The sequence below is a fragment of the Electrona antarctica genome (assembly GCF_951216825.1).
Source record: "Electrona antarctica genome assembly, chromosome: 9".
Classification (NCBI taxonomy): Eukaryota; Metazoa; Chordata; class Actinopteri; order Myctophiformes; family Myctophidae; genus Electrona; species Electrona antarctica.
The window spans coordinates 3,380,838-3,395,789 of NC_136790.1; the positions used below are offsets into that span (position 1 = coordinate 3,380,838).

Genomic DNA, 14,952 nt, shown 5'->3' on the forward strand with positions numbered 1-14,952 from the left:
CCAAGATTATATGTATTTGGCCGCCGACCCCCATCTGAAAATGTGTTGTTCCAGGGACCCCCCTCCCCAGAAGCAAAGTTAAAAAACGTTCGCTCTGAAAGAATATATATTAAAAGATTTGTGCCACATTTTCACGATTTTTCAAAAATAGCAGACCTACAAGCTCATAGCGCGCCACTCGGTGGCGCGCTATGAGCTTGTGGATCTGCTATTTTTCAATAGCTAAATTATAACATAATGTTTAAAACACCAAAAGGGGTTCCCGCCCAGAATGGCTTAATATGTGACCCTCACACTTCTCTGCAGCTCGGCAGAGACTTGCTCATAGACAGTAGGCCTAGAGGCCACCTCCCATTTAATTTTTTTAATTAACCAGCTTGACTGAATGATTTACAACTTTATAATTATGTGACCGCGCCCCAGACTTCACTGCAGCTGAGTCTTATATTGCTCACAGTATACTTCACATGAGATTAACTACTGTACTGTTCATCAATTGGACCTACATTAGCTTGTGTTGCTGTTTCTGAAGAAAAAAAAAAGCACATTCCATTATCTTTTTGAATATTGATATTGAATATATTTTGGCATGGCTTGAAAATGACCGTGAATCTCTCACATGAGATTAACTACTGTACTGTTCATCAATTGGACCTACATTAGCTTTTGTTGCTGTTTCTGAAAAAAATGCACATTCCATTATCTTTTTGAATATTGATATTGAATATATTTTGGCATGGCTTGAAAATGACCGTGAATCTCTCACCTCGTTGAAGTGTTCCCAGCATATGCATATGGGGGAAATGTTTTCCACATGCCTAGAGGTTTCTACTCAGCCTCATTATGAACGATCTACAGCAGGGGGTCCTCAACTAGAAATGCTGAAGGTCCACTAATCATTTTTGAAAAAGACTAAGGTCCGGTCCCATGCCACGCAGCACGGGCCACGCAGCGGCCAGCGGAGAACACTTTTATTTTGTCAAGTTTCTTTTTTCCCAGGGTCCACAGAGAGGTGGTCCGCGGTCCGGTCGTGGACCGTGGTCCGCCTATTGAGGACCCCTGATCTACAGTATGTGAAAAGACACAAGGCACTTATTATAATGCCATGTGTTGCTGTCCTTGATTTTGTACCATTCTCTTCCTTATTTAAACTTTCTTTTTAGGGTTTAAGGTTTTAGTTAGAAATACTACGATGGCGTATTACTCCCATCTCGGTGAGATGGTGCAGCGTTTGTTTTCCCTCACCGAGATGGCAGTAATACGCCGTCGTAAAATACCAATGCTTTAAGCACAAACATGATGATGAATTGAATGCAATCCAATTAAATTCATATAGGATCAATTGCAAATGTCATGGCTTCAGCCATGTTTTTCCTCCATTGTAGCACAAACAAAGATTAATTTAATTCAATTCAATCCAATTAAAGACATATTGGATCAATTGCAAATGCCATAACTTCAGCCGTCTTTTCCCACTATTATGATTCTTCTTTGTTTTAGAAATGTGTTATTATTATTATTATAAGCTGCTGCAAAGTAGCCTACAGCAATTTGGTTACATTTAAATAGCATTTTCTTTCTTTATTTTTGAGTGGTGCAACCACTCCAACGAACAGCAATGTCCGTGTTCAACTATGTGTGTTTGTGTGTGACTATGTGACCAGTACCAATGAGTACCAAAAGTGGCGCTGTTGTGCCAGAAACGGAGAGAAAGAGAGATAGTGCTGCATGTTGCCTGCTAATGAGAGAGAGACACAGAGAGGGCGGGGGGGGGGGGGATTTGCACCACTCAGTTCACACGGGTGTGATTTTTTGATATATGTATAGCTATTACAGAGATGCAGCTATACTGTATGTAATGGCAGCACCTGTATTGCTCAAGAGGGGGCAATGTCTCTAATTCTACAACTTCTCATATTAGCACTGATTAGCCAGCAACATGTCTCTGCATGTCACTGCCCAGGACAGCTAACTGAAACACTGCCCAGGACAGCTAACTGAAACACTGCCCAGGACAGCTAACTGAAACACTGCCCAGGACAGCTAACTGAAACACTGCCCAGGACAGCTAACTGAAACACTGCCCAGGACAGCTAACTGAAACACTGCCCAGGACAGCTAACTGAAACACTGCCCAGGACAGCTAACTGAAACACTGCCCAGGACAGCTAACTGAAACACTGCCCAGGACAGCTAACTGAAACACTGCCCAGGACAGCTAACTGAAACACTGCCCAGGACAGCTAACTGAAACACTGTCCAGGACAGCTAACTGAAACACTGCCCAGGACAGCTAACTGAAACACTGTCCAGGACAGCTAACTGAAACACTGCCCAGGACAGCTAACTGAAACACTGCCCCAGGACAGCTAACTGAAACACTGCCCCAGGACAGCTAACTGAAACACTGCCCCAGGACAGCTAACTGAAACACTGCCCCAGGACAGCTAACTGAAACACTGCCCAGGACAGCTAACTGAAACACTGTCCAGGACAGCTAACTGAAACACTGCCCAGGACAGCTAACTGAAACACTGCCCAGGACAACTAACTGAAACACTGTCCAGGACAGCTAACTGAAACACTGCCCAGGACAGCTAACTGAAACACTGCCCCAGGACAGCTAACTGAAACACTGCCCCAGGACAGCTAACTGAAACACTGCCCAGGACAGCTAACTGAAACACTGCCCAGGACAGCTAACTGAAACACTGCCCAGGACAACTAACTGAAACACTGCCCTGGACAGCTAACTGAAACACTGCCCAGGACAGCTAACTGAAACACTGCCCAGGACAGCTAACTGAAACACTGCCCAGGACAGGTAACTGAAACACTGCCCAGGACAGGTAACTGAAACACTGCCCAGGACAGCTAACTGAAACACTGCCCAGGACAGCTAACTGAAAGCTATTTTAGAACTAGTGAGAACTAGTATTGTAGGTCAATGTAAGCCCGTCTAATTGGCCCTTAGGTGAGCTGTACTGTACACTGTATACCTGCTCACTACCAAAACAAGCAAGTAAACAACATTTGCTTGTCAAGTGAACTGTGCTGTGTGTGCACTTTTCAAACTAAATGGGGCTTTTACGTCTGGCAGGGTGTATTGCTTTGGGAAACGAAACTACAGGTATACAGTAGCTATGGCTTATTGCAATTTAGCATATTCAGAAAGACCCGGGGAGTAAATTAAAACAAGCTGTTTGATTGCATGTGCTATATGGTCTACGTGAGTTCCAATTGAAAATTATGAAATGACATAATGGAAGTACTTTGGCAGATTTACACAGTTTGCCTTGTCAGAGGCTGCACCTGTTGTACGGCTTTGAGCTACAGCGACTGAACAACATGGTGAATTAAAGGCGCCAGCCAGAATCTATTCTTTATTTCAGCTGGAATCCAGCAGTCGTTGACTCGTTTGTTTGTTTATTTATTTATCCCCCCCACCCCCCGCTGGAATTGACTGTTGCTGTTGATTAAGTAGAGGCATAATCACTGTTGAGGCTGTGCGTTGGCAGTTCCTGGCCTCACCTCCCACGACAGGGAATAATCCTCCAACTGATCATTATGCACACATGCTAATAACGCTATTCATATTTCATACCTTGGGGCAGTGAACTGTCTCTCTGATTATTTTGTGCAGTTTTGTAATCGTTCATACGAGACCTCACAGTCAGGCTCCACATTCTGGCTGGGCATACAGTAAACGCTGTCAACACATTTTTAAAGGCTGCAAGAGGAAAATATATTTAAAAACAAAATGTGTTGTTTTACAGGAGAGGAGAACACACCTGGCTGGTTCTCTGGAGACGATAATGGGAAGACTACGGCCCCGTTTTGGTGTCCTCTGCTCGCCTGTCGCATGCCTGTCTTCGCCACAAAATCTCCAGACCGGAAAGTAAGTGCAGTGACTGCATGTCAGATCCTTGTCATGCTGAATTTGGTTGTGAATTGGTTTGAAATTGGCTTGTCACAAATGGCTGTACAGGGCAAACGAGGACACAGCATCATAATTCAAAGAGCAGTTAATATGCTTACGATGTAGGCACCAACCTAAGAGTTAAAAGGATTCAAGTATTGCATGTAATATCCTCCATTTCTGATCTCTCTGATCTCTCGTGCCTTTCAAATAAAGCCCAAATTCCTGATTAAACACATACTGTAAGTTCTATCTAATGTAACAATCAAGTTTCAATCGTTAGAAATGGAGATGAGATTCACTGGTATGTTCTTTTACACAACTTTATTAAAACAATTAATAAAAAAAGCGAATAAGAAATGTACAGTGAGTTCCTTTTGAGTGAGGTGTTTAGCAATTGGTATGCAGGACAAAACCCTGCTCTGCACCAACCAAAAAGAAAGAAAGAAAGAAAAATATATATATATATTTTTGCATTAAATTGGTCGGTTCTCTTTCACTAGCTTGCACACTTTTGAAATAGGGATGCATTCAATCTGTCTGCCCGTTTACTGTAGCTGTGTCATGTGGTGTCAGCATCTGTTAGAGCACAGCATATTAGTACAGGAGACAGTATACTGAGTATAGGCTACCTATTACTGGACTTGGGTGACAATCAACCATCTCGGGCCAGGAAATGAATCAAATAGGAACCTGTCAGCTGTTCCCCCACCGCTCGTCACAAGAGCATCGCCTCCTTTGGGTGACGCTCGTTATATACATCTTAATATAAGGTGTCTTATAACAACCAGCCTCGGTTCCTTCTGTATTTAAGGTGTCTTAATATAAGGTGTCTTAATATAAGGTGTCTTATAACAACCAGCCTCGGTTCCTTCTGTATTTAAGGTGTCTTAATATAAGGTGTCTTAATATAAGGTGTCTTATAACAACCAGCCTCGGTTCCTTCTGTATTTCGCCGACATCATCAGCAACCAATAACAAAAAGTGGAAATGTCAGAGCCATTTAAGAGATATTTTGTCAGGCGGGGAGCCGGTATTATGCCTCGAGGAATGCTATACATTGAAGTCTTCAGTGTCTATAAGCTGTGAGCTACGAAAAGGGAAGAAGTATTTTTTTATTTTTACTAAATGTTGGAGTCGGTGCGATGATGGAATGGGATAGGATAGAATGTTGACAGGCAACGAGCCTGTCTTCACTTTCTGCTGTGACCAGCTAATATGACACACTTGGATGAACTGCAGGTATCTGGGCCTAGAGGACAGGCCCTATCGGCAGGGCTGGAGTGGATGAACTGCAGGTATCTGGGCCTGGAGGACAGGCCCTATCGGCAGGGCTGGAGTGGATGAACTGCAGGTATCTGGGCCTAGAGGACAGGCCCTATCGGCAGGGCTGGAGTGGATGAACTGCAGGTATCTGGATGAACTGCAGGTATCTGGGCCTGGAGGACAGGCCCTATCGGCAGGGCTGGAGTGGATGAACTGCAGGTATCTGGGCCTGGAGGACAGGCCCTATCGGCAGGGCTGGAGTGGATGAACTGCAGGTATCTGGGCGGGGCTCCTGAGGGAGGGAACCCAGTGTACTCTCTGCTGTCCCATCTGGCGGAGTCAGGTTAGGGCAGGGCTGGAGTGGGACACATTTTGTTATGTGTCAGACTCCACTTATTGAATGGAGGTGTGGGGGTTCTCTACCTGTGGTGTTCAGTAGGTTCTCTACCTGTGGTGTTCAGTAGGTTCTCTACCTGTGGTGTTCAGTAGGGAGGTGTGGGGGTTCTCTACCTGTGGTGTTCAGTAGGTTCTCTACCTGTGGTGTTCAGTAGGTTCTCTACCTGTGGTGTTCAGTAGGTTCTCTACCTGTGGTGTTCAGTAGGTTCTCTACCTGTGGTGTTCAGTAGGTTCTCTACCTGTGGTGTTCAGTAGGTTCTCTACCTGTGGTGTTCAGTAGGTTCTCTACCCGTGGTGTTCAGTAGGTTCTCTACCTGTGGTGTTCAGTAGGTTCTCTACCTGTGGTGTTCAGTAGGTTCTCTACCTGTGGTGTTCAGTAGGTTCTCTACCTGTGGTGTTCAGTAGGTTCTCTACCTGTGGTGTTCAGTAGGTTCTCTACCTGTGGTGTTCAGTAGGGATACTATTTGTAAAAGTATTTTGTGGAAAAGAGACCCCTTGGTTGTACGGCTGTAGGCACTACAGCCTGTAAACATGCTAACGGAGACCCTACGGCTGTAGGCACTACAGCCTGTAAACATGCTAACGGAGACCCTACGACTGTAGGCACTACAGCCTGTAAACATGCTAACGGAGACCCTACGACTGTAGGCACTACAGCCTGTAAACATGCTAACGGAGACCCTACGGTTTGTGTCGTTGTGAAACAAGCTTGTAAATATCTGAAACCTCTTACTTGTACTGTAAATATGCTAAGAGAGACCCTACTGTATGGCCGTGCCGTTTGTGAAACAAGCTTGTAAATATCTGAAACCCTTTACTTCTCCTTGGATCTTTCTTCCCTTTCTTCGTTTTTCTTGGACAAATGAAACGATGGGAACTACCGGTATGCACAAAAATGAATTTAACACACACTTTTTTACTTGCAAAACTGTGGTTTTGTGACAATAAAGCTGATTCCTCTGATTCTGATACTTCATGGGCTCATGGCTGGGTTCTGGCACTGCCTCATTGATGATTTCACTTAAAACATACTGTAATGAGAGCTTGTCCTTCATCGATGGCCACACATACGTTGTCCTTTCTAAAGTCCTGGGCTCATGGCTGACTCCACTGACGGCACTGGTTAGTTTAGACAGTTTTTGGTTTAGACTAGTCATTGGTTAGACCAGTCATTAGTCCTACAACTTCAACCTATCTCAAACCCTCACCCTAAACCTAACCTCCCACGGGGCAGCACACCTAAACCTAACCTTAACCCATGTCTAACCAATGACTAGTCTAAACTAAGTATGCACCCCGTTCTACTATAGGCCTGGCTGCTATGAGACTACAAAAGACAGCAAAATGTTCATACAGGGTCACACATACAGGGTCACACATACAGGGTCATACAGGGTCACACATACAGGGTCACACATACAGGGTCATACAGGGTCACACATACAGGGTCATACAGGGTCATACAGGGTCATACAGGGTCATACAGGGTCACACATACAGGGTCACACATACAGGGTCATACAGGGTCATACAGGGTCATACAGGGTCATACAGGGTCACACATACAGGGTCATACAGGGTCACACATACAGGGTCATACAGGGTCATACAGGGTCACACATACAGGGTCACACATACAGGGTCATACAGGGTCACACATACAGGGTCACACATACAGGGTCATACAGGGTCATACAGGGTCATACATACAGGGTCACACATACAGGGTCACACATACAGGGTCATACAGGGTCATACAGGGTCACACATACAGGGTCACACATACAGGGTCATACAGGGTCACACATACAGGGTCACACATACAGGGTCACACATACAGGGTCATACAGGGTCATACAGGGTCACACATACAGGGTCATACAGGGTCATACAGGGTCACACATACAGGGTCATACAGGGTCATACAGGGTCATACAGGGTCACACATACAGGGTCACACATACAGGGTCATACAGGGTCATACAGGGTCACACATACAGGGTCATACAGGGTCACACATACAGGGTCACACATACAGGGTCATACAGGGTCACACATACAGGGTCACACATACAGGGTCATACAGGGTCACACATACAGGGTCACACATACAGGGTCACACATACAGGGTCATACAGGGTCACACATACAGGGTCATACAGGGTCACACATACAGGGTCACACATACAGGGTCACACATACAGGGTCATACAGGGTCATACAGGGTCACACATACAGGGTCATACAGGGTCATACAGGGTCATACAGGGTCATACAGGGTCACACATACAGGGTCATACAGGGTCACACATACAGGGTCACACATACAGGGTCACACATACAGGGTCATACAGGGTCATACAGGGTCATACAGGGTCATACAGGGTCATACAGGGTCATACAGGGTCACACATACAGGGTCACACATACAGGGTCACACATACAGGGTCACACATACAGGGTCACACATACAGGGTCACACAGGGTCATACAGGGTCATACAGGGTCATACAGGGTCATACAGGGTCACACATACAGGGTCATACAGGGTCAGTCATACAGGGTCATACAGGGTCATACAGGGTCATACAGGGTCATACAGGGTCATACAGGGTCATACAGGGTCACACATACAGGGTCATACAGGGTCATACAGGGTCATACAGGGTCACACATACAGGGTCATACAGGGTCACACATACAGGGTCACACATACAGGGTCATACAGGGTCACACATACAGGGTCACACATACAGGGTCACACATACAGGGTCATACAGGGTCACACATACAGGGTCACACATACAGGGTCACACATACAGGGTCATACAGGGTCATACAGGGTCACACATACAGGGTCATACAGGGTCATACAGGGTCATACAGGGTCATACAGGGTCACACATACAGGGTCATACAGGGTCACACATACAGGGTCATACAGGGTCACACATACAGGGTCACACATACAGGGTCATACATACAGGGTCACACATACAGGGTCACACATACAGGGTCACACATACAGGGTCACACATACAGGGTCATACAGGGTCATACAGGGTCACACATACAGGGTCATACAGGGTCATACAGGGTCATACAGGGTCATACAGGGTCACACATACAGGGTCATACAGGGTCATACAGGGTCATACAGGGTCACACATACAGGGTCACACATACAGGGTCACACATACAGGGTCACACATACAGGGTCACACAGGGTCATACAGGGTCATACAGGGTCATACAGGGTCATACAGGGTCATACAGGGTCACACATACAGGGTCATACAGGGTCAGTCATACAGGGTCATACAGGGTCATACAGGGTCATACAGGGTCATACAGGGTCATACAGGGTCATACAGGGTCACACATACAGGGTCATACAGGGTCATACAGGGTCATACAGGGTCACACATACAGGGTCATACAGGGTCACACATACAGGGTCACACAGGGTCATACAGGGTCATACAGGGTCATACAGGGTCATACAGGGTCATACAGGGTCACACATACAGGGTCATACAGGGTCAGTCATACAGGGTCATACAGGGTCATACAGGGTCATACAGGGTCATACAGGGTCATACAGGGTCACACATACAGGGTCATACAGGGTCAGTCATACAGGGTCATACAGGGTCATACAGGGTCATACAGGGTCACACATACAGGGTCATACAGGGTCATACAGGGTCACACATACAGGGTCATACAGGGTCAGTCATACAGGGTCATACAGGGTCATACAGGGTCATACAGGGTCACACATACAGGGTCATACAGGGTCAGTCATACAGGGTCATACAGGGTCATACAGGGTCATACAGGGTCATACAGGGTCATACAGGGTCATACAGGGTCACACAGGGTCATACAGGGTCATACAGGGTCACATCGCAAGAGAATTGAGTCTCTGGATGTCCAAGCAAGTACTTGTTTGGCCACAAATTACTTTTTTATGCAGCTACTGGCTTCACTAACAAGATCTCATTATCCTCTGTCTCTGCTTGACTGTATTTCACCAAGAAATACAGCTTGCAGGGAAAGAATGGAGAAGAGGTCACAGTTGGTACAGTGGGAGTGGGTGATCATAATTCATGTACTGACAATGTTAACATGCACCATGTCCTTCTGTGCCCACAGTGTTGCTGTGGTTACCTGTGCTAGCAAAGTAACTGTGGCTCTTACCTTGAAAAACCTCCGTTTTTCTTCCCACAAGGCGATCACACTAATACTATCTTCAATACTTATTGTGGGATTGCTAAGGCGATCACATTAATTTTATTCCCATGCCCTATTTTTGGCCCCTAACTAGTCCTTCATACTTTTAGAAAGACGTTCCAACTCTATGTGACGTCATGTCGGCTACCATTTGATTTTTGAGTGGTGCAGCCGTGCACTCTAGGGGGTGCCCCTTTTGGCAATATGCCCTTAAAAAACACACAAAAAAAACCATTGTATTTTTTATTTTATTTGTACAGTGTACACAGTACAGTTATGTGGACCATGGTGACATTGATCAATTCTTGATAAAAAGCTTCTAAGGGTTATTATTTAGGCCCCAAAATCTATAAATCTCACACTATTAAGGCAACCGGCCGGTTCCACGCGCTGCACAAGGTGCCCTTTTTTTCACTTGAGCACCTGCCCCTCTAAATGTCTGTGCACGCCACTGTCCCTGGGTGCCTGGGTATGAGCACGGAAATAGCATGGCTGTTTTTCACCACTTGTGCGCAACTTAACACAAACACACACACACACATATTAACTGTATATATGATGATTTCGGGTGTGCCAGTACAGTACAGTAGAGGGACCCCCACACGGTAACCGTTTTGGACATGGGGTGGCTTGCCGGAATCGGCCCGGCCCCCTGGCTGTGGTCCTGTGGGTCTGGAACCTTCGGGGACCCCCACACGGAGTTGCACCACTCACTTCACCCGGGTGTGATTTCTTTTTAATAAATAGTATTTTTAGAGATATTTTACTTTTAATTTCCCCCATGATTCTCATTCAAATGGGGTTTTTTTTTGCACTTGCTGCTTCCTACGAGAAACTCTGTTCCAACAGAGTTCAGCCTACCAGTGTAGGGCAGTAATGACTTATGTTTAATATATTACTGTAATATTATTATTTTACCCAGTAATATTACTGTAATATTATTATTTTACCCAGTAATATTACTGTAATATTAATATTTTACCCAGTAACGAGTAGTGTAAGGCACCAAAAACAGTAATATTATTACATATTACTGTTTAAAAAATAATTCATATTACTCAGGCGTTGTTGGCTGCCTTTCATAAAAGGTCAAGAGAGATTGCTGCTTTATTGTAGAGCCTTTAGTGACTCTTATCTCCCTAATATATATATAATGTCCCTAATATAGTCTGTTTATTGTAGAGCCTTTAGTGACTCTTATCTCCCTAATATATATATAATGTCCCTAATATAGTCTGTTTTGCCCAGTTCTCCTCAGTGGCTAGAGCAATTGATCTGAATTTGCACACGGGCATTGGCCATTAGCATATGCACCCAACTGCGAAGCCCGTTTTTTACTTTCACTGTAAGCTGGGATGTTGCTTCATGGCGACACTGTGTGTGTGTGTGTGTGTGTGTGTGTGTGTGTGTGTGTGTGTGTGTGTGTGTGTGTGTGTGTGTGTGTGTGTGTGTGTGTGTGTGTGTGTCTGTGTGTCTGTGTGTGTGTGCGTGTGCGCGTTTTCACAGTGGTTTGTTGACCTCTAACTAGTCCTTCATACTTTTAGAAAGAAACTCTGTTCCACTTCCAACTCTACCTTTTTTAGCCTACTTGAATAGGCTACCATTTCAATTTTTTAAATAATTAGTACTTATTTTCACTTATTTCACTTTTAATTGCTAAAAACCCATCCATTTCAATGGGGGAATGTTGTTTAGCTACAGTGGAACCTAGCAACTGCTTATTCGACCTTAGTAACATCATATAAGACCATAGCAACCACCTTTTATATCCTAGTAGCAACCACCTTTTAGACCCTCGTACATTATTCTAGATCACTATTTATATGCATGATTTGATGTAAATGGTAAATAAATGGTAAATGGTGCATTTATATAGCGCCTTTATCCAAGGCGCTTTACATAGATTGTGCATTACATTCACCCATTCACACACACATTCATACACCGATTGCGGTGGAAGCCATGCAAGGTACCAACCAGCACATCGGGAGCAATTTGGGGTTCAGTGTCTTGCCCAAGGACACTTCGACATGTAGACAGGAGGAGCCGGGATTCGAACCGCCGACCCATGGATCATTGGACGACCTGCTCTACCTCTTGAGCCACAGTCGCCCCTTGTGTTGTTCTTGCTTAGCCTAAATTGCAAATTCAGAGATCAATTCTAAAATATCCAGGGAGCCAATGAAGTGAGTCCAAGACAGTAGTTATGTAGTGATTGTGGTAACGTTATTTTGTGCCAGTGAGGAAGTGAGCAGCTGCGTTTTGAACCAGCTACAGACGCCCAAGTGTCGACTCCTCAATGCCAGTGTACAGCTAATTGCAATAATCAAGTTTGGATGAAAAAAGGCATGGGTTGCCATCTTCAGTTGTTTTGGGGGGAGATAGGCCTTAAACTTGGAGAGGAATCTTAGTTGGGAAAAACCTGGTTTTAACGACGGAGGTAATGAGTTTATCAAATGTAAAGGCTGCTGTCAAAACAACAGAAATGTTAGGCCCATCACTTCTCAGTATAGGCCAATAGGCCATCTTATCGTTTTTTATCTCATCATCATCTGTAATCAAGGCAGCTGAATTAAACACGTAGTAGAGTTTTAGTAGAGTTTATTTATTTTGGTCATTAAAAACAGATTAATGCAGTGCCTGCTTTGTGTTTTTTTTGCAAAAAGAAACATTGACCAAAAAGGTGTAGGCTGAAGCCTAAGCTTATTGTGCCTACCCAACAGAAGGGAAAAAAACAAGAAGACAAAAACAAACAAACACAACATAAAACAAAAAACAAAGCAAAAACAAGAACAAAGACAGACAGGAAAAAACAGTTAACAACAGGAACAAGACAAAAAAGAACAAAAACAACAACAAAAAACAAAAAAACTAAACAAAACAAGAAAACAAAACAAAACAAAACAAAACAAAACATCATATCAATGTTCTATGTACGTGTACGTTAATTGTACGTGTGCCGTACAATTACGTTATTCCCTTCAGCTGTGTTTTTAACGGTCAAAAGGGCCGCTGTGGAAAGGTTACATTTGAGGAATCCTTTTCTGTTGACTATAATTCTGGAATCAAACCAATATTTACTTTTCGTTTCGTGTTAAATCTTGATAGTTAGCAGAGATAGCAGAGAAGAGCCAGAAGTGAAAATATATGTATTTAGCAGAAACTCTTATCTTTCTAGAGTGACTTTACAAAATGCAAGATAGTTGTAAGAGGGTCAAAGTGGTCAAACAATACAGTGCTGATAAAATATTAAATAATATGAAGTAACTACAGTACCTGTACAGTATATAAACGCATCTACCGAAGCAACGTAATATCAATTTACAATTTAGGCATTTAGCAGACGCTCTTAATCCAGAGCGACTTACATTAAGCAATAACAAAAGCATGGCATACATCACATATATAAAAAGTAGTTATCATGAATCATGCGTAAACTAAGAACGTAACAGTGGAGTATCTATGTAAACTATACATACTATACTATATAATATATTATACATGTGTACTATAAAGTGCTATGACTACATAAAGTGCAATTCTAGAGCTGTCTACGTAACAAGCTATAAGTCTGTTTAAAATACTATCTACATAATGTGCTATCTAAGGGGCTAGGCTAGGGCAAGTGCTACGGGCCATGGTGGAGTCTGAAGAGGTGGGTTTTCAGACTACGGCGGAAGATTGGGAGTGAGGCTGCAGTTCTGACTGTGATGGGAAGTGCATTCCATAGTTTTGGAGCCAGAAGGGAGAAGAGTTTGGGACGTGTGGAGCGTTGTCCCGGCGTTTTTAGTGAAATACCAAATAACATTTATAACATCTTGTGGTCACGCAAACATATGGGCCATGTTTTGGGGGCAGGCGGATCGGTGTGAGACATGCAGCAGAATGTGTGTGTTTTTACCATGCGGCCCTGCATGTGTTTTGCATTCCAGGCACCTGCCGTGCATCGGTGTGGGGAGACAGGTGCAGTAGGGGGTGTGTCATATGCAAATCAGCAAGTAGGGGGTGTGTCATATGCAAATCAGCAGTGCACTCCAATTTTGAGGTCAAACAGGACCATGATTTATTTGCATGTAGAGCAGGGGGGGGGGGGGGGGGCAACTGGCGGCCCGGGGGCCACATGCGGCCCCCACCTTCACTTAATGCGGCCCGCTTGTTAATATCAGAATACTGAAATAATATTGATTTCAGATGTTACATAATTGTGTCCAATTATGTTAACAGTTCATAAAGTTAACATAAACTAAATGCATTTGAAATTCAATAAAAAGGTTACTTCTCAGGATTCCAATTCAAAAATAGCAAGTTTTCAACTCAATTATAGCAAAAATAGCCGATCTACAAGATTTTTGCTACGACAGTAATATGTACTGTGGCCCTCTGGAGTGAGTGTGGAAACATATTGGCCCTCTGGAGTGAGTGTGGAAACATATTGGCCCTCTGGAGTGAGTGTGGAAACATATTGGCCCTCTGGAGTGAGTGTGGAAACATATTGGCCCTCTGGAGTGAGTGTGGATATATATTGGCCCTCTGGAATGAGTGTGGATATATATTGGCTCTCTGGAGTGAGTGTGGATATATATTGGCCCTCTGGAGTGAGTGTGGATATATATTGGCTCTCTGGAGTGAGTGTGGAAACATATTGGCCCTCTGGAGTGAGTGTGGAAACATATTGGCCCTCTGGAGTGAGTGTGGATATATATTGGCTCTCTGGAGTAAGTGTGGATATATATTGGCCCTCTGGAGTGAGTGTGGATATATATTGGCTCTCTGGAGTGAGTGTGGATATATATTGGCCCTCTGGAGTGAGTGTGGAAACATATTGGCCCTCTGGAGTGAGTGTGGAAACATATTGGCCCTCTGGAGTGAGTGTGGAAACATATTGGCCCTCTGGAGTGAGTGTGGATATATATTGGCTCTCTGGAGTGAGTGTGGATATATATTGGCCCTCTGGAGTGAGTGTGGATATATATTGGCTCTCTGGAGTGAGTGTGGATATATATTGGCCCTCTGGAGTGAGTGTGGATATATATTGGCCCTCTGGAGTGAGTGTGGAAACATATTGGCCCTCTGGAGTGAGTGTGGATATATATTGGCCCTCTGGAGTGAGTGTGGAAACATATTGGCCCTCTGGA

At 44.2% G+C, this 14,952-nt stretch overlaps 1 protein-coding gene across 1 annotated transcript in view; it reads left to right on the top strand.

The window, feature by feature from the left end:
* Positions 1 to 14,952, top strand: part of arhgef10la (Rho guanine nucleotide exchange factor (GEF) 10-like a) — a 306,255-nt gene that overhangs the window by 191,543 nt on the left and 99,760 nt on the right. Inside the window, exon 20 of the mRNA XM_079509721.1 lies at positions 3,777 to 3,898. Coding sequence (XP_079365847.1) covers positions 3,777 to 3,898 — 122 coding nt within the window. The remainder of the gene's footprint in view (positions 1 to 3,776; positions 3,899 to 14,952) is intronic.